Source organism: Schistocerca gregaria, chromosome 1 (genome assembly GCF_023897955.1).
Source record: "Schistocerca gregaria isolate iqSchGreg1 chromosome 1, iqSchGreg1.2, whole genome shotgun sequence".
In the NCBI taxonomy this organism is placed as follows: Eukaryota; Metazoa; Arthropoda; class Insecta; order Orthoptera; family Acrididae; genus Schistocerca; species Schistocerca gregaria.
In genome coordinates, this window is record NC_064920.1 from 722,538,559 (window position 1) to 722,557,507 (window position 18,949).

General features: G+C 40.0%; 1 protein-coding gene across 3 annotated transcripts in view; it reads left to right on the plus strand.

Annotated features, from left to right (window-relative positions):
* The window catches only part of LOC126266771 (cation-independent mannose-6-phosphate receptor), a 599,618-nt gene that overhangs the window by 251,245 nt on the left and 329,424 nt on the right, over positions 1–18,949 (plus strand). For all 3 annotated transcript variants that reach the window (XR_007548921.1, XM_049971299.1, XM_049971307.1), the window contains exon 16: positions 4,323–4,532. Coding sequence is in view for 2 of the 3 variants with exons in the window: in XM_049971299.1 (XP_049827256.1) it covers positions 4,323–4,532 (210 nt within the window). In the remaining variant the exon portion in view is untranslated. The remainder of the gene's footprint in view (positions 1–4,322; positions 4,533–18,949) is intronic.

Here is an 18,949-nt window from a genome sequence, read left to right on the forward strand (position 1 = left end):
CTGGCTGCAGATGATGCTCTTGTGCCACATGAACCATGCTGTTGCAGAGGGCACCTGATACGAACTAGTCAGCTACTGTGTGGCAGCACACGTTTCTGGCTGCAGCTGCAATACACAGCTGTGACAGGAATAATGGCCGAGGTGTCTCAAGTGCTGCCAGTGATTTGGCAGTCTCCTGGGTCGAACCACATGACTCTTGTGTGTGTGTGATGTGTCTACTGCTTGTATGATATGAATCTTAGTGAGGTTCACGGTGGTGGGCCTGACCTAGAAGGTGGCACCATACTTACTGGTCATGGATTAGCTCCCTTTAGGATATGTTGGGAGGCTTCAGTACCTTGTTCTTGGGTGCTTGTAGTTGTCCGTAATTCAGAATCTGTTGAGGCAAGTGTTGTCAGGTGATGGAGAGCTGGGAGAGGCTGCCAGCTGCAGACAGGCAATATACCCATTGACATTATGGAGTGGCGGCTCTGTGGTATTTGTTGCTGTGTGTGCCACTGCTGTGGCTAAAGGTGTGGCAGGTCTGCACTGTACCATAGTCACAACGGTATACTTGGTGACTAGGCTTATTTTTCATTTTTAATTTTCACATGTGTTAAGCATATCATGGAGGCAGCATTGTTATAACTGGTGAAACAGCAACAAAAACATTGCAGTGTAGCAATATGAATGACACGCGCAGCAAATTTTCTTGCTGCATTAGCCCGTTATTGAATATTGAAACAGTTTCTCCACAACGGCATACCGAGATGGCATCTTGCTTTTCAGTTGTATTGAATCTGAAGATCATGCAAGTTAAACTACAACAATTATGGAGGCTGAGGGTCCTGATGTAGAGTCAGTCACTATTGTAAAGAGAGCACAGGAAGAGTCCATCATATGCTGGCAGCAGCTGATGTTCATGCCACTCATAAGCCATGCATCCTGCAGAAGGTGTCAGATACAAATTTGGCAGCTGCATGGTGGTGGCATAGTAGGTGCTTACAAATTCATTTATTATGATATTTTGTGCAGTTTTTTGGGCTGTAGTCTTCACATATAAACGTTAGTAACTGAAAATGTTTCCTAACCATGAACATCCTATGAAGAACACAATAGCACAGGGGCATTTTTAAATAAATTTATGGGGAACTCATTTCTATAGCATTTCAAAAAATTGGTTTTGATCTGTTAATTTTTATACATACAATACCAGGAACATTAGGTAAGCTTAATGTCAAATGAACAAGTGGCAGTATTTTAATTACAACCTGTGTGTAGAAATGCATGCTTTAATTGAAATAATTCAGATGCACCTTGAAACCTCATAGTTATGTTTTTGATTATTGAATTATGCACCTCGTGGCTGAAAATAAGTTGTGTATGCCTATAGTACAAGATGGGTATAACAAAATACGCCAATTTTCCAAAAATAATGGATGTATAACACAGCCTGTAACATATGAAATGTTCTCATTATCAGCAGGCATTACATTTCTTTTAGGTCACTGTGACTAACTTAAATCCTTATTTTAATCTTTTGTAACAATTAAACACCATCTCCAGTCTTTTTTATGTACTTATTGATGACTGACTCATTTCGGAATCATAGCTCAATTTTCAGTGACATGTGACTGTATTTAGCTTTGCATCAATTTCTGATTTTTACTAGGCAGCAATTGAAGTGAAGGAAGTTAATTTTTATACATAATGGGACAGCATATAAATTTTTAAGAGAAAGAGTTTATTATTGTGGGGTTGTTTCATGAAGAGGCTTTCATTGCTAAACACAGAAAGTAGAATGATTGTTTGTTATTTAAGTCTGTGGGTTGTAGGCTACGTGTATGTCTCTGGGGCCATGATAATAAGATTCTGATTTCAGTGACAGTAAGTTGTTGTTTTCTATCATTACATGTGTGTCCAATTGAGGATTATGTCTTAACATTTAATAGTAGACCTGCTATGTAATTGTAGTAGTGTACTTCAAATGATTTACCTCCTCTACATCTGTAAAATATGGGAAAGTCCTTGACATGTGAGCTTGTAGAACGTGGCAGCTTAAATTTATCCCGTGTGTTGCTACTGTGATGAAGAACACCTTTAACGCTATGTGTGTGTAAAAAAAAAAAAAAAAAAAAAAAACCTTCTAATGAAAAAAATAAAAATAAAAATTGGCCAGGTGCAAGTAAGGCTCGTGATCTGAGGGTTCTGTACAGACTTAATTATGTATGTAAGCAGTTCATCCATCACTGATTTTTGCCTATTATTGACATTTATGCTAGCAAGATATCGGTCCCGGGAGGTCAGTCTTCTGAGAATGATTTAATTTTAAGTTTGAAGTCAAATAATGAATATGTTCACTTCTTGCCAAATGTCATGATTGTAGGTCAATGGGAAATATCCTGTATGTTTTGGCAAGTGAGTCTGTGAGTATACACCTGTATGATACAATGACTGTGTCTTTTGATTGCATTGACTTTGAAGAAGCTTTATGTTTTTACATTGCCAAGAGACTGTAGACCTGAGAATATGACATGATTGGCAACCTCTTCCTGAGAAAAAGGGTTTTTAACAGTCTAACGTTCTGACGACATAAAGTGTTAGTGTAGATCAGGGTTATATCAGCTTATTCCCCCAAACCACCTTCCACTTCTTTACGAGATGACTTACTTGGAATTTGCAGCCACTCTTCTTTACTGAATAGCAGGCTGTTGGAACGATCTTGACTTCTTCTCTGTCAAATAACGCCAGGTATAAGAATTTTTAGACTCTTTCTCCTTATGAAATAAGTAGACATACAAATTTTACTTTTCATCAACGAACGATGTATTTGACCTCCATACACAATCAAAATTCTACTTTACAACTACAGTTGGACTTTAGAAACAAATTGAGTAACAGTTAAAAGAAAGTTGGCTTGGATACCATGACCTTCCTTAACATGAATCATTAAATGAGTCTTGCCTCTAACAAGGTTGCATCTGGAGTCTACAAGAATACTTTTTCAACTGTTCTTGTTTTAATAACAATAGTCAATAACACAGTAAGCACAGAGCTGCATATAAACTCCATGGTTCTTCCTTACACGTTCACTAAAATATCTATGGATTGACGGCAGGTACTTGTCGGTGCCATCCGACTGCCGCATCTATTTTCTTCCTGTGACTGATTTTAAACCTGCACACACAAACGTGACACGCAGTAGGTAGGATTCTACCATCCCACGCTCATATCCAGAATAGTGTGTGTTCGAGATGGTAAAAGGCTGACTGGTTCTAGAATTTACACAGAAATTTTCGAGTCACTACAACAGTTGGACAGACAGACAGACAGACAGACAGACAGACAGACGAACAACAAATTGATCCTATAAGGGTCCATTTTTATCGATTGAGATGGAACCCTGAAAATATTAAAACATTTCTTGTTAATGGTTCTGTCTGATCTACAACTGCACCTTCTGCCTGACAACTTATGACGTAGCAGTGAGCAGTAGCATAGTAAATATAACAATGAAGACAACCAACGCACAACAATGTTTGGAAGATGAGATTAGCTTAATGAAATGGATACTACAAATAATATGTATCTACCTTTCACTATTGATTAACACAAATAATAATAGACAGTAAAAAATGAAATTCCAGTCTTGTTAGAACCAGACACAAACAGCATAAAACATATAGTATTCCCTTCATTCAGAAAGCCTCATACAAAATTTCTAAGGAATTTAAAAAGGCTTCTAAAAATGAAATTGCCAAACATAATGGAAAGCTACACTTCCGCTGGTCATTACTGCCCAGGGCTGCCACGCATGAGAGCCTGTATGTGTCGAAAGGCTCCTCTGTGAGCTAGACCTTGCCTTGACTGAGGAAACTCAGATGAACTCATGCAGTGGATTTCCTACACATGGGAAGCCCGAGCATTGGTTTGGTGGTATTGCACGGCATATTTAAGACTGGCGAGAATCCAGACTTACTGAGCAGCCCATGCCTGCCCATGGGTGTTCCATCACACGTTCTAAGATTTAGCACAGTGCAGAGTCATTTGGCCTGTTAAATCATTCACATTCTGTGATCTTTATACCAGAAGTCTTCAGTCACTGTCACCAGTTATTTTGCATTGAAAAATTGATTTTGAAGTGAAAAGGTATAGTTGCTGATAAAGTTTCTGGGTGTTTTGTGTGTATCTGGGTCCTCATAAACATTTTACTACATACATGTTTCTTATGTAGTTATTATTAGAAAATGTATTCTCTTTTACTTCCAGTAACATTGTTTCATATTTTGTTTTGGTATGAGTTTTGTTGTAAAGGTAATGCTTTGACATTTTCTGTCTTGTAGGTCAACTGTGTGCTCCGTGAAGGTGATTGGGAGGTAGATTTAACATCTCTGTCACGAACAGAGAACAGTTACCACATTATCAATGGGAAATCGGAGTTCTTCATCAATGTATGTGCTCCCATAACACCACTTTCTGGACTGAGCTGCCCTGGAGGCTCAGCAGCGTGTATTGCTGAACGAGAACATGATGGAAGTCTAGTTAATGAATTGGTTTGTTATCATAACTGTTTGTGTAAATAGCTTCTAGACTATGAAGAAGTGGAAGGAAACTAAACTATTTATGAAATAGTTTTTTTTACCAATTACCTTCCTAGTTACAGTTTATTTTGTGACCTACAACAATAACATGACAAAAAATGTTATTAATCAAATAATTGCCAACTATTTTCACTTGTGAATATGTTAATAAGAATTATTGCCTCATTTTTGTGTTCGGGAACTTTTCCTGCAATTATGAAATGGAGGTTTTTTTATGCCGAAAATGTTTTTAAGACAAAAAATGATCATTCACCTGAAAATTGGTAGGTGAGGGATAATTTAACAATGAAGCCAAAAGAGAGAGCCAGAAGTACTTGAAGCTGAGGAGATCTGCTCTGTTGATTGCAAAGAGAGAAGAAGGGAAAATTATGAGCATTTGATAAATAAGCCATACATCAAGATAGACATGTAATTCAGAAAAGGAATCGAATGGGCTGAGTGAGGTAGCCTAGTCACTAGCACAATGGATTTGTATTCGGGAGGCCGATTGTTCAAACCTGTGTCCAACCCTCCTGATTTAATTTGTGATCACCCTATATCTGGTAAGGCAAGTGCTGGAATGGTCTCTTTGAAAAGACATGGCCACTTTCTTTCTCTATCCTTCCCTAATTCAAGCTTGTACTCTGTCTCTGACAACCTCGTTGTTGACGGGACATTTAACACTAATTTCCTCCTCCTCCTCCTCCTCCAGAAATAGAATGGAATGTGCAGCCTGTTCAAAATTTTCACTTGAGGTGCCCTTATCTAGACTTACCTGCTGTCACCTAGTTGTTTATTGAGTGAACATGCATAAGAGGGATATACAGTGTGTTTCAAAAAGAATGGCCTGATTTAAAAACTCGGTATTTATTGACAATAACATACAACAAACATAGGATGAATTTGCAAAATATTCACAAAATCCTAAAAGTTTTAGCTATGCTGCTACAAATGCTCTGGGCATCTACCAGCAGCAGCACGAACAGCATCTAGATGAGAAATGGCATAAAGAAATCTTTTGTTTTAGGTGAGTCTCTTTTGTCTTTTGTGCTCAGAAATTTCATGAGAGTTCTGGAGTTCCCATACATGTAAATTGTGTCTGTTTACTTTATCGCTAACATTAAGTGTTGCTTCATCACTAAAAATTAATCATGGTAAAAATGTATTGTCTTCCATGTCCTCTAGCAGAGCTCTGCTGAAGTCAACTCTTTTTTTTCCCTTTCATCACCAATCCGAGGACGTGCACTAATTGTAGTGTGCAAGTTTTCTAGACCATACAATGCCTTATCACCCACCAGAGATTTGCTTGAGGCATTGCCATTTCCAAACATTTGTCGAATTACTTCCACAGTGTCACCAGAAGTGTGAGATTGACGTGGTTTCTTACCTCTACACAGCATCTTGTCTCTTTAAATTGGCGATAGCAAGGACAAATGTTTTGGGGGTGCAGGTGGATCAGTACCAAAACACTGCCGAAAAGCGTGATGGACCAAAATCATTGATTCATTCTTTGAAAACTGCAACACACAAAAGTCTTCTGTTCAGCAGACGCCATCTTGCCTCTGACTGACTGCAAACTGAGAAGATGCATTGATGGAAATCTAATGGCACTTTTGTGAAACTCTTTAGTCATGCGCATTCAAACAATGTGCATATCCTTTCGAGCATGCCCCATGTTTTGTAATTATTACTTTCCAAACAAAGATGATGTAACTTACCAAACGAAAGCGCTGGCATGTTGATAGACACACAAACAAATAGAAACATACCCACAAAATTCAAGCTTTTGCAAGCAACGGTTGCTTCATCAGGAAAGACTTACCTTAGGGATTGGAATGACTCCTACCCTCTCCCTTAAAACCAACATCCTTTCGTCTTTCCCTCTCCTTCCCTCTTTCCTGATGAAACAATCTTTGGTTGCGAAAGCTTGAATTTTGTGTGTATGTTTGTGTCTTTCAACCTGCCAGCGCTTTCGTTTGGTAAGTCACATTATCTTTCTTTTTAGATATATTTTTCCCACGTGGAATGTTTCCCTCTAATATATATACTCTGCATATTATGATGATTTTTGTGGAAATTTTGGGTTATGCAGAGTATTAATTATAGATCCTGCACCTATATCTGTATCTTCTCCACAAGCTATGTAGCTTCCAGTACCATTTATCACTTCCTCCTCTCCCTGCTCCAGTGGAATCGCCATGATCCATGCCACCTATCATGTAATGTAACACAGTTAAGGATTCCACACTGATGAGCAGTATTCTAATTCAGTCAAACTGATATTCTGTAACTGTAAGCCACTGCTTTTGTGGATCAACTACATTTTCTTACACTCTTCCAGTGAATCTCAGCCTGGCATTTTATTTTCCTAGAACTAGTTTTATGTGGCCATTTCACTTAAGGTCATTTTGGATGGTCACTGCTGGATGCTTAAGAGTTGCTTCTGTTTCCGGCAGTTGTTGCCACTAGTGTAATTGAATAGTAATAGATCTTTTTTCCTGTTTATGTGGGATATGTTCAGGGTCAAAATAACAGTTCCTGCGCCAGTCTTTCATCCTTTACATGATTAGATTAGTTTTTCGTTCCATAGATCCGTGTTGAGGAGATCCTCGTGGATGTGGTACATGTCCCTTTTTTTTTTTTAAGCTGAAATAACAGTACTAATAGTATGAATATATACAACACATCATTTGTTTCTATTAAAAAATTCGTCAATGGAGTAGAAGGAGTTGGCCACTAGTAAGTCTTTCAGGCTCCTTTTAAACTGATCTTTATTTGTAACTAAATTTTTTATGTTTGCTGGCAAATTATTGAAGATGAGTGTTCCTGAGTAGTGCACCCCTTTTTGAACTAAAGTAAGTGCTTTTAAATCCTTGTGCAGATCATTTTTGTTCCTGGTATTGTATGTATGAACTGAGCTGTTTGTTGGAAAAAGAGATATATTACTTAGGACAAATTTCATTAAGGAATAAGTATACTGAGAGGCAGTAGTTAGTATACCCAGTTCTTTGAAGAGGTTTCGACAAGACGTCCATGAGTTTACTCCACAAGTAATACGTATTACACGCTTTTGGACTCTGAAAACTTTTGTTTGACTTGAAGAGTTACCCCAAAATATTATACCCTATGACATTATGGAATGAAAGTAGGCGAAGTATGCAAGCTTTTTCACTTTTATCTTGCCTATGTCTGCTAACACTCGAATTGCAAATACAGATTTGTTAAGGCGTTTCTGCAGTTCTGTGGTGTGCTCCTTCCAACTGAATTCCTTATCAAGTTGTAATCCCAGGAATTTAAGACTGTCAACCTCTTCTATCTGCTCTTCTTCATACTTTATGCATGTGCTAGGTGGAAACCTGTTACAGGTTCTGAATTGCATCTAGTGAGTCTTTTCGAAGTTTAATGACAGTGAGTTGGCTTTAAACCATTTATTAATATCCATGAAAATATCATTAGCAGATCTTTCTAGACCTACACTCGACATACTATTTATTGCAATACTTGTGTCATCTGCAAACAAAACGGACTCTGCTTCTGGCAGTGTAACTGATGAGGGATCATTAATGTACACAAGAAAAAGCAATGGCCCTAAGATGGATCCTTGTGGGACACCACATGTAATTTCTTCACATTTTGATGATGCCTGATGACTTGATTCACTAGTTCCTTGCACTGACACCCTTTGTTTCCTGTTAGCAAGGTATGATGAACTATTTTGCAGCACTGCCCATGACACCATAGAATTCTAATTTACTGAAAAGGATGTTGTGGTTTACATAATCAAATGCCTTTGACAAATCACAGAAAATACCAGCTGCTTGTAACTTGTTTAATGAATTAAGTACATTTTCACTGTAGGTGTAAATAGCCTTTTCGATATCAGAACCCTTCAGAAATCCAAGCTGTGTTCTTGATAATATGTTATTTGTGGTCAGATGGTTGAGAAGCTGCCTGTACATTACTTTTTCTAAAACTTTTGAGAATGCTGGCAAAAGTGAAATCGGTCTGTAGTTTGATGGCATCTCTTTAGCCCCTTTCTTGAATAGAGGCTTAACATCTGCATATTTCAGCCAGTCAGGAAATGTCCCAGTTATAATTGACTGGTTACACAAGTAACTTAGAATTGTACTAAACTCACAAGAACATGCCTTAATGAACTTTGTTGATATTTATCGTAACCACTAGAATGCTTTGTTTTTAAAGATTTTATTAGGGATGTTATTTCTTTTGGTGAAGTGAGTGGCATATTCATGTACCTGAAGCTATTTGTAAAGGCTAGTTTCAGTATTCAAGGGCATTATTTACTGATCCTGACAATCCCATTCTATCAGTAACGGATATAAAATACTTGTTAAATAGATTTGCCACACTATGCCCATCGGTTACTAATGTGTCATCTACCCTTAGTGCTATTTGCTCCTGTTCCTTTCTGGTTCTACCAGTCTCCTCTTTCACTATATCCCATATTGTTTTTATTTTGTTCCCTGACATTGCTATCTTCTCATAGTGTATTTGTTTAGATGTCTGAATTACTTTTTTTAATATTTTACAGTATTCCTTGTATTTAGCTAAATCATCAGGATTGGAGCTATTCATGGTCAACAGATACATTTTCCTTTTTGTCTTACAGGAAATCTTTATTCCTTCTGTGATCCATGGTTTTATTATAGACTTCTGTTTAATTTGAGTAAATTTTAGAGGAAAACAGTTTTCAAACATGGTACTGACATTGTTCATGAATGTGTTATATTTTTCATTCATGTCATGAGCACTATAAACATCTTTACAGTTCATATCTTTGAGCAGTTTTCCAAAACACTCAATTTTTGGTTGACTGAATACTCTCCTGTACTCAGATTTAGCAGTATCAATAATCTGCTTAGAATTTACATCTAAAACAAGGAGCTGCATGTCATGATCTGATAGTCCATTTATTACAGGTTTTATGATATGATTTTGTTTCTTTGATTTGTCTATAAAAATGTTATCAATGGCTGTCCTTGAGGATTTAGTGATCCTAGTTGGAAAGTTTACAGTGTGAGTTACATTGAAAGACAACATTACTAACTGTAGTAAATGTTTACTGGAAGATTGAATCAGAAAATCTGTATGTAAGTCACCAGCAATCAAAATTTCTTTGTTTCTTACTGTTAAATAACCCAAAATAGCTTCTAGATGATTTATGATTAGATTATAATTTCCTACAGGTGCTCGGTAAATAGTTATTATTATATAGGATCTGTTATGGAACTCTACTTCTGTTGCATATGCTTCTAGATGCTGCTCTAAACAGAATTTATTAATGTCAATGTTCTTGAATTTATGGCAGTTTTTAATAAATGTGGCAACTCCTCCTCCATCCATATCTACTCTGTGGAAGTAGGAAGCTAGCTTAAATCCTGAAATGTCTAACATATTTATACCAGTGGTCACTTGATGTTCAGAGAGGCAAATTATGTCAATTTGGTTAGATGAATTCATTTCATCGATACAAATAATTGAATTCTATTAATTTCTACATCTATTTCTGGTGTTATGTAAGTATCAAATTTAACATCTACTCAGTCTCAGTGTTCAAAACTTCAGTATCAGTTTCATCCAGTGGTTTCAATAGTGATTATTACATCTTCTGAATCATGAAGTAAATATAGTAGCCATAATGATTGTAATGCAGCCATATAGCACTTGCTTGGGATAATCCTGAAGTTACTATTACATCTGTGAACTTCATTCCATTAAGAACAACAAGTTCATTCTCTCTTCTAGGAAGTCCTGAATCTCAGTCACAAATTTGGTCCAAAACTTGATAAACTCATATGATGTTCTGGCTCTCATGGATGAATACAGCAGACTGAGTTTTGTAAGATCAGATCTCTGTTGCATTTTTATAAAGGAGATGTTCATTCTCTATAAACGTCATATTGTTTCACCATGAAACGTATTCCATGATTTTACAAGATATTGGCACCAGTGATACAGGCCTTTAATCATGGCCGTCTCTTCAATTACACTTCCTGAAAATGGGAATGACATACATTTTTTTTTTTTCCTTTCACTTGATATCCCTCCGTTGCTCCAGTGAACTAAGGTAAACTACTGCTAGGAGGGGAGAAAACTCTTTTACAAAATTTCTGTAGAATCTTGCAGGCATATAATCTATAGCTGACCCTGGGGACGGCATGGTGTCTATGTTGTCAGGTTGTGGAATGGCTGCTGAGAGTTGAGTCTGGCTGGCAGGCCGCTGAAGCCCCAGAGAGAAGTGGCTATCAAAATCAATTATTTATTTTCTGCTTGTACGTCAGCACTGCATCAATATGGGGAGGTGACCGCTCCTAGCCCCACGGAAAGAGCGCTAGTAGCCAACCATCTTGATGCTAGCATCCAGCCAGCTGTATGCAACATAGGTCATGCCCTGCTTTGTTGACATCTGTCCTCGATAGAAGGCACATCCCCTGTTGTGTGACTGACAGTCCCGGTCTCAGCTGTTCATGAAGATAGACAATAATCTTGCAGAGATAGCCACCTCCATGATGAATGACCACACATGGGCAGCCAAAGCCGAGGAGGCACACCCAATGCATTGTCAGAAGGCGGCTGCCATGCCTGGCATTTGATGTGCTGTCCTTGGGCAGGAATCTGGCTGCTGCTGGAGTGAGCTGGGAAAGCCAGCTGCACTGTGGCTCCAAGTCTGGAGAGCAGTACATGTAGCTGATACTGTAATGGAGACTCAAACCTTTGGCTGCTTCTGGCAGCTGCTTGTTACCTCCTCGTCTGGCGTAGCTCCTTAGTCCTGGTAAACTGCTGGGCTGATATTCACGAATTATTCTGTGGCCTCATCCCCTATTAAACACTTAAGAAACAAGTTTTTCTCGGACATTTACACTACAATATTTGTCCTTCATTCACATCCATGCTCTATGGATCCTCTCTACTGGGATTTATATTACTGGTGGATCTGTTTGCTGGGTAATTCTCCCCTCAAAACAAATGAAGAGTATGTATAGCAGAGTTAGAGGCACTAAGGCGCTATAATCCATTCATCATAAGAATAAACCTGATATAAACATTGCACTATGTATTCTTCCATGTTTGCTAGAACCTCATTGGATTCCCGTTTCACGTGGAACTGCAGCCAATCTGTCTCGAGCACTGTCAAGTACAATAAGGGTACTTTTAGTGGTGTGCTTTAGGTGCACAACGACTTGCAGTAATGAAGGACAACAGCTTTACCGGCACATTTAACTCTGACAGCACTGGCTGGTCAGCTCGTACAGCTAGCCTGCAGTGATGTGGCCAGCTGCAGTTCACACGTAAAAAGAGACGAACAGAGGAGTAATACAGCTTCGAATGTCATTTAATTTTTAAGCAGAATGAAATAATATACTGCAAATCTCCCACAATGCGTTCCTTTGACGACTAGACAAAAACCGCAACATGTTATCATTTTTAGCCAACGTACTATTGTAATTAAAAACAAGAATGATGAAAATTCCTGACTTAACCACAGGGTAATTTTTTCTGCATACCGTATTTACTCGAATCTACGCCGCTCTTGAATCTAAGCTGCACCTGAAAAATGAGACTCGAAATCAAGGGAAAAAAAATTTCCCGAGTCTAAACCATTAAAGGGGAGAGAAAAGTATTAGGCCGCACCTCCAAATCGAAACAAAGTTGGTCCATTGTAATATGAGACAATTTAAGTCGAATGAATGACGATACAGCTACAGTAGTTTGGTTCGAGTCGTAAGCTTAGCAGTTAAGCTTTACCAGGCAGCCATTTCTATGCGTCAGGTGCTCTGTCCGTATTTATATGTGTACCCTTCCTTTTTCACGTACTTCGTCTGGTTTGAATTGATTGCTTACTTTTCTTTGCTATGATAAGTGCCGTTCTCTTTGCTATAGGTTACGCCACTTTAAGCTGAAAATCCGTTAATGTACTGTGTCATGCATTGTTTGTAGCATTCTGATAATGAGTGTTTACGACCTGTCGCCGCTCACAGCATGGCTTGCTTTTGTGCATGCTACAGCTGCTTACAATTAAAGAGAGAGAGAGAGAGAGGGAGAGAGGAATCGTCTCCTTAGCGAAACAATGGCAAGAGACTGCTATTTATTGTTACTTACACTGCTGCTTTGTTTGATAATGATCAACAAGAACAAAATAATAGGCAGCATATGATAGATGATGTTCTGAACGAGAGTTTAGCGAAAATTTTTCTCCATTTGCAGACGCCTCTTTAGTACATTACATTCTGTACTGAAATTAGAGTCATCTTAGATTTAAAAATCTAGTCAATTGCTGTGCCTCATTTCTGACTGCATCACTATTAGGCATAAGAATAATACGAATATAAACATGACATTATATGTATATTCTTCCACGTTTGCTGTTGTGTCTCACTCTAGTTTCGTAGTGTATTAGGCAGACATGATTTAAATGAGTTGGCAGGCGGAGAAAAAAGCTCGTCTTCCACCTTTTTTTAAAATTTATTTGCTTATGCAAAGGGTTTGGTGACAGTATTTATCTTTGTGCCTGCAAAGCCTGCCTGTGTAGCGCTACATATATTTGACGGCAGAAGTTAGTTGTGGTGGCACCTACCAACATTTTTTCAAAACTTGTGCTTACTTTGCACTCGATTCTAAGCCGCAGGCGGTTTTTTGGATTATCAAAACCGGAAAAAAAGTGCGGCTTAGATTCGAGTAAATACGGTAAGCTGTGTGTAACATAAGAGAGCATTGAAGAATTTCACCGTATAGTTAAATATTGAAGCCACTGAAGGTCTTACTTACAGTTAGTCATCCGGTGATCTCTTACCTCCTTCCTTATTCGAATCCGAGAAATAATATTTCAGTTCTGAAAGTTTCACCTGCTACGTTCATAATGAGCCTATCAACAACAGAATCTACAAAGCCAACCGGCATTTTCTCTTCTTTTATGACGAGCTGTTCTATATCCCGCCTGCATGCGTTAGTTCCAGTATGTCTGGTAGCCTTACAGTCTTGTTACTTCTGATGCCAAATCCCGCAGCTTGGCTCCAAGTCAGTTCCGTTGGGTTCATATTGTAATGGTACAGTAGCAGATGTAAAGATGCAGCATTTGTATGATGTGCTCAATGCTGTGAAAACAATTGTTTTTCATGTTTCTACAATACTTATCTACCTCTGTGGTATTAAACGATGGACATAGTCCAAATACAGAGGATTTGGCTTTTCATTTTTGCCTTAAAAATTAAATTGTTATGATTTCTTAATTTAAACAACTTTTATGAACAGTCTTTCATAAAACATCTATAATTAAGAATTTGTATTTGAAATGGAAACAGGAATTTCAAGTCCATCATGTAATAAGAAACAAGATGATGTGCACTATTCATAAAAAATGATTATGAGTTTTATAATTACGAGATGTAGGTATTTCAAATCGAACAAGGAAAACAAAAAGGAAAAAAAAGAAAGGGAAAAAAAAATAAAATTGGAGAGATTTGAACCAATGCACATATACGCTTATTAGGGTCCCATTCCATCACACTACTGACTGCGCTATAAGCTCAACAAAGTTTTTTCGGTTTACTGCATTGTATGTAACACTGGGAAAACTTCAAAGCTGATTGTCCCCGGAAGTGTATGAGAAACATTAAGAACAGCCTGTTTCTCGGCACTTTTTAACCGTATTCCACATACGTGTTTCACTATGGAACAGAAAGCACCCCAGCCATTTTCATACTGCACGTTAACAGTGTTACAATCAGAGCACAATGCTGCAGAGGCTGTGACTGTACATGATTTTTGAAATAAAAACTACATGGCTAAAGCATGATTAAGAAAAACTCTGATGGCTGTTAATACATTTGAATATCTTAAAGTTTCATATAACGTAACTTAGAAATAAGATATCTAATACATAAGTAGGTCCTTTTTCCAAGAGTGACAATACCAGTGTACATGTGCTTACGGCTTCTGACCAATCATCGTGTTTGTTTATATCAGGTTTATTCTTATGATGAACGGATTATAGGTATGGTGATGTTAAAGGTTATGGTTACTTGTCATTGTTCTTCCTGATATTGTTTGACATACTGCATAAATTCATCCCACTTGTGGAACTTTTAACTGGCTAAGGAAATGGATCAGGACTGGTTTCACTGTATGGTTAGGAAGATTAAATTCTGCTGTAGTAGTAACTCCAGTAGTTCAGCTGCCCAGTACATCAGTGGCTATGTTATGTTCCCAGTGACTATGTTATGTTCAGGTGATTAACTGCTGTCACCTTGGCTCGTAGACGGAGGGTAGACCCTGTTATATTGCATACTGTCCCATTATTCAACAACCCAATACCTGTCAGTTCTAATCATTTTGCTCCCATGAGCCTTCCTTGCTCGTACCAACTTGCCATAGGTAGAATGAATTCAGTGCAGTTCTTCTTGCTGGAAATAAAGTCTATATTCCACAGGCAATCCTGTCCTGTTCTACCCATGAATAGTGTCACCAATTGTGCATTTGTTCCAGTTTGAATCACTTGAGCTTGACACACTGTAATCTTCTTCATTGGATACTGGTCCAGCTCCTCCTCCTGTCGTCACCACATGTCTGTTTGCCTCTTTAGAAATGGATAGCACATCTCATGTTCTCACTTGCAGAAATTTCCTCATGACACACTATTTCACCGGGTAGGGGTGAATGGTGAACATGTAAGTTGTGCATACCTGCTTGTTATCGGGATCCTAACCAGTACATACAGCTATGTCTGGTCCGTCATTAACCCTACCGATTCCATATGATGATAAAAAGCCAAACTCCACCAGCTGTGCTCTGCTACCATTCTCAGCTCTGACAGTGGACCCCTTTGCAGTCTCCACAATCCTGACAGATACTGTTCTGGCAACAACAAGACTGGACTCAACTGCACAGATTAGATTAGATTAATGCTTGTACCATAGATCATGAATACGACACTTCGTAATGATGTGGAACGTGTCAGGTTAATAAAAGATGACTGTAGAAGATATTACATTACGCAAAATATTGCATGACACTAATGTTTAAGTTGGTTTTTTTCCCTTAATTTATATCTAAAAATTCAGCCAATGAGTAGAAGCAGTTGTCATCTAGAAATTCTTTTAATTTATTTTTAAATGTTGGTTGGCTATCTGCCAGGCTTTTGATGCTGTTTGGTAGGTGACCAAAGACTTTCGTGGCAGCATAATTTACCCCTTTCTGTGCCAAAGTCAGATTTAACCCTGCATATTGAAGATCATCGTTTCTCCTGGTGTTATAGCTATGCACACTGCTATTACTTTTGAACTGGGTTGGATTATTAACAACAAATTTCATAAGTGAATATATATACTGTGAGGATCCCTAGATCCTTAAATAGATGTCTGCAGGATGACTGTGGGTGGGCTCTGCCAATTATTCTGATTACACGTTTTTGAGCAATGAATATTTTTCTACTCAACGATGAATTACCCTAGAATATGATGCCATATGAAAGCAGTGAAAGTAGGCATAGTAAGCTAATTTACTGAGATTCTTATCACAAAAATCTGCAATAACCCTAATAGCATACGTAGCTGAACTCAGACATTTCAGCAGACCATCAATGTGTTGCTTCCAGTGTAACCTCTCATCAATTGACACACCTAAAAATTTTGAAAATTCTACCTTAGCTACAGACTTCTGTTCAAAATCTATATTTATTACTGGAGTTGTGCCATTTACTGTACAGATATCGTGTGTTTTATCAAAATTTAAAGAGAGTCCGTTTGCTGAGAACCAATTAATAATTTTGTGAAGAACATCATTTACAATTACATCGCTTAGTTCTTGGTTTTTGGATGTTATTACTATACTTGTATCATCAGCAAAAAGAACTAACTTTGCATCTTCGTCAATGTGGAATGAATGGTAAGTCATTAATGTATGTCTAGAACAGTAAAGGACCTAAGACCAAGCTCTGTGGGACCCCGTACTTGGTAAACCCCCCCCCCCCCCCCAGTTTGAGGAATCAGCTGTTGTTTTAACATAACATGAACCACTTATTTCAGCTTTCTGCATTCTTCCAGTTAAGTATGAATTAAACCATTTGTGCACTGCCCTGCTCAAACCATAATGCTGTAGCTTATCTAAAAGAATTCCATGATTTACACAATCAAAGGCATGCCACCCCCCCCCCTCTCCCCCCCTGCGGGTTCGGGGATAAGAATAGGCCTGCGGTATTCCTGCGTGTCGTAAGAGGCGACTAAAAGGAGTCTCAAATGTTTCGGCCTTATGTGATGGTCCCCTCTTGGGTTTGACCTCCATTTTTCCAAATTTCCGTAGTTAGTGCGTGCCATTTGGGGAAGGACGCCTTACGCGGTGTTTTTCTATTGGTCCATCATGCACCACTGTCTTGCATGCTACCTATTGTCATGTGGCGAGATTTACACCCTACGTCTTCTGGGTTGCCCCCTTCTCGTCTTCTTAGCGCCCATGACAACTGTGGACCCTTTCAGCATCTAAAATCCAGCACGGTAGCCAGTCCGTGTGGTGGGGTCATCATGTACCCTCTTGGTGGTAGCCCCCTGACCACGCAGGGATCGCACTACAGATGCCAGAGCTGTTTCCTCCCCATGCATGCCAAGGAGTATGTGCCCATCTTGTCTGGTGCACGGGGACTCCGGGCAACGGGATATCGACTAGGTACCCGTTGCTTTGGCTGGGTGGCGCCCTTGGGGAGAGCTCTCATTCGGAGTAGGTGGTATCTGGGTGGATGTGGCGCAATGAAGCGCAATAAATCACACCAAGCTGGTGGTCGCACGCCACCAGCATCTCTAAGCGAGGCAGAGTTGAATTTGATGCTGCGCAATATGACCCTCAGTCGTTCCCTTCGTTGGCTGCGCTGTGGGACGGACACAGATCTAGTGCCAAGTGGGAGCCTTACGTACCACAATACCTTGTCTGCAGCAGCACTGACGGTGACTCCTTTCTTACGACGAAGCCTCAGTTTTTTGTGGAACACCTGGAGGATAAGTTTGGGGAAGTGGCGGGTTTGTCTAAAATGAGGAATGGGTCCATCCTCCTCAAGACGTCCTCCCCAGCCCAGTCACGGGCGTTGCTCTTGTGTGATAAGCTGGGTGACATCCCTGTTACTGTCACTCCCCACAGTAGCTTAAATATGGTCCAGGGGATTATTTACCATCGTGACCTATTGTTACAATTCGACGATGAGCTGAGAGCTGACTTGGAAAGACGTGGTGTACATTTTGTCCGTCGTGTACATAGAGGAGTCAAGACCAACAGGGTGGTCACTGGTGCCTTTATCTTGGCCTTCGAGGGTGCGGTATTGCCCGAGAAGGTCAAGGTAATGGTTTACCGTTGTGACATCAAGCCATACGTCCCTCCCCCGATGCGGTGCTTCCAGTGCTGGAAGTTTGGGCATATGTCCTTCCGTTGCCCATCCAGTGCCACATGTCGAGATTGCGGATGCCCCTCTCATCCCGATTCTCCATATGTGCCTCCGCCTGTATGTGTCAACTGTGGGGAGCACCACTCTCCATGCTCGCCGGATTGCCCCATTCTTCATAAGGAGTGGAAGATAATGGAATTTAAGACCCTGGACCAGCTTACTTATCGAGAGGCAAAACTGAAATTTTAAAGGTTGTATCCTGTTTCCCTTTGGACATCTTGTGCTGCAGCCACGTTATCGTCGCCCTCGTGAGTGGCAGTTGTCGCCTCATCAGTGCTGCCTTCAGTGAGCCCTCTGGGCCATGCATCTCTGTCTGCCCCCCTAGTGTCTGGGGGCAAGCCTTCCTCTGTTGCCCCCTTAGCAGTTGGGGGCAAACCCTCTTCTGTCGCTCCCTCCACACTTACTTCGGGAGTGACATCTGCCCCAAAAGCGGGGCGGAAGGGGTCCCTCGGGGCTCTCCCTTCCTCCGTTTCTTCTCCTACCCAGCTGGATGTCAGCCAGTGGCTGAAGGTTCCGCCACCTGCTGGTCGTAGGGCTTCTGCGTTGTCGTCAGCCTCCGACGCTCCTTCAGAGAAGCTCTCCCAGCCCTCTAATCCTAAGGACAGATGCGAGAAGAAGGAATGGAATGTGTCCAAGATGAGGGACATTCTGGCAGTTTCAGTACCGCCTGCTGTAAATAGTTCTGGCTCCAGGGATGAGGTGGAGATCCTTGCCTCTGCCGCGGATCTCGCCCTCACGGAACCCTCAGGGGCCTTTCATATGGACGCAGCTGACTCTCCCTCGGTGGCATCCGTTGGCTCTGAGGCGCCGTCTGCCTCTTAGTCGCCTTCCTGCTTCCATTCTCCAGTGGAACTGCGGTGGTTATTTCCGCCACCTGCCTGAGCTCCGGATGCTTCTGAGTGTTTTCCCTGTTCTCTGCATTGCTCTTCAGGAAACTTGGTTTCCAGCA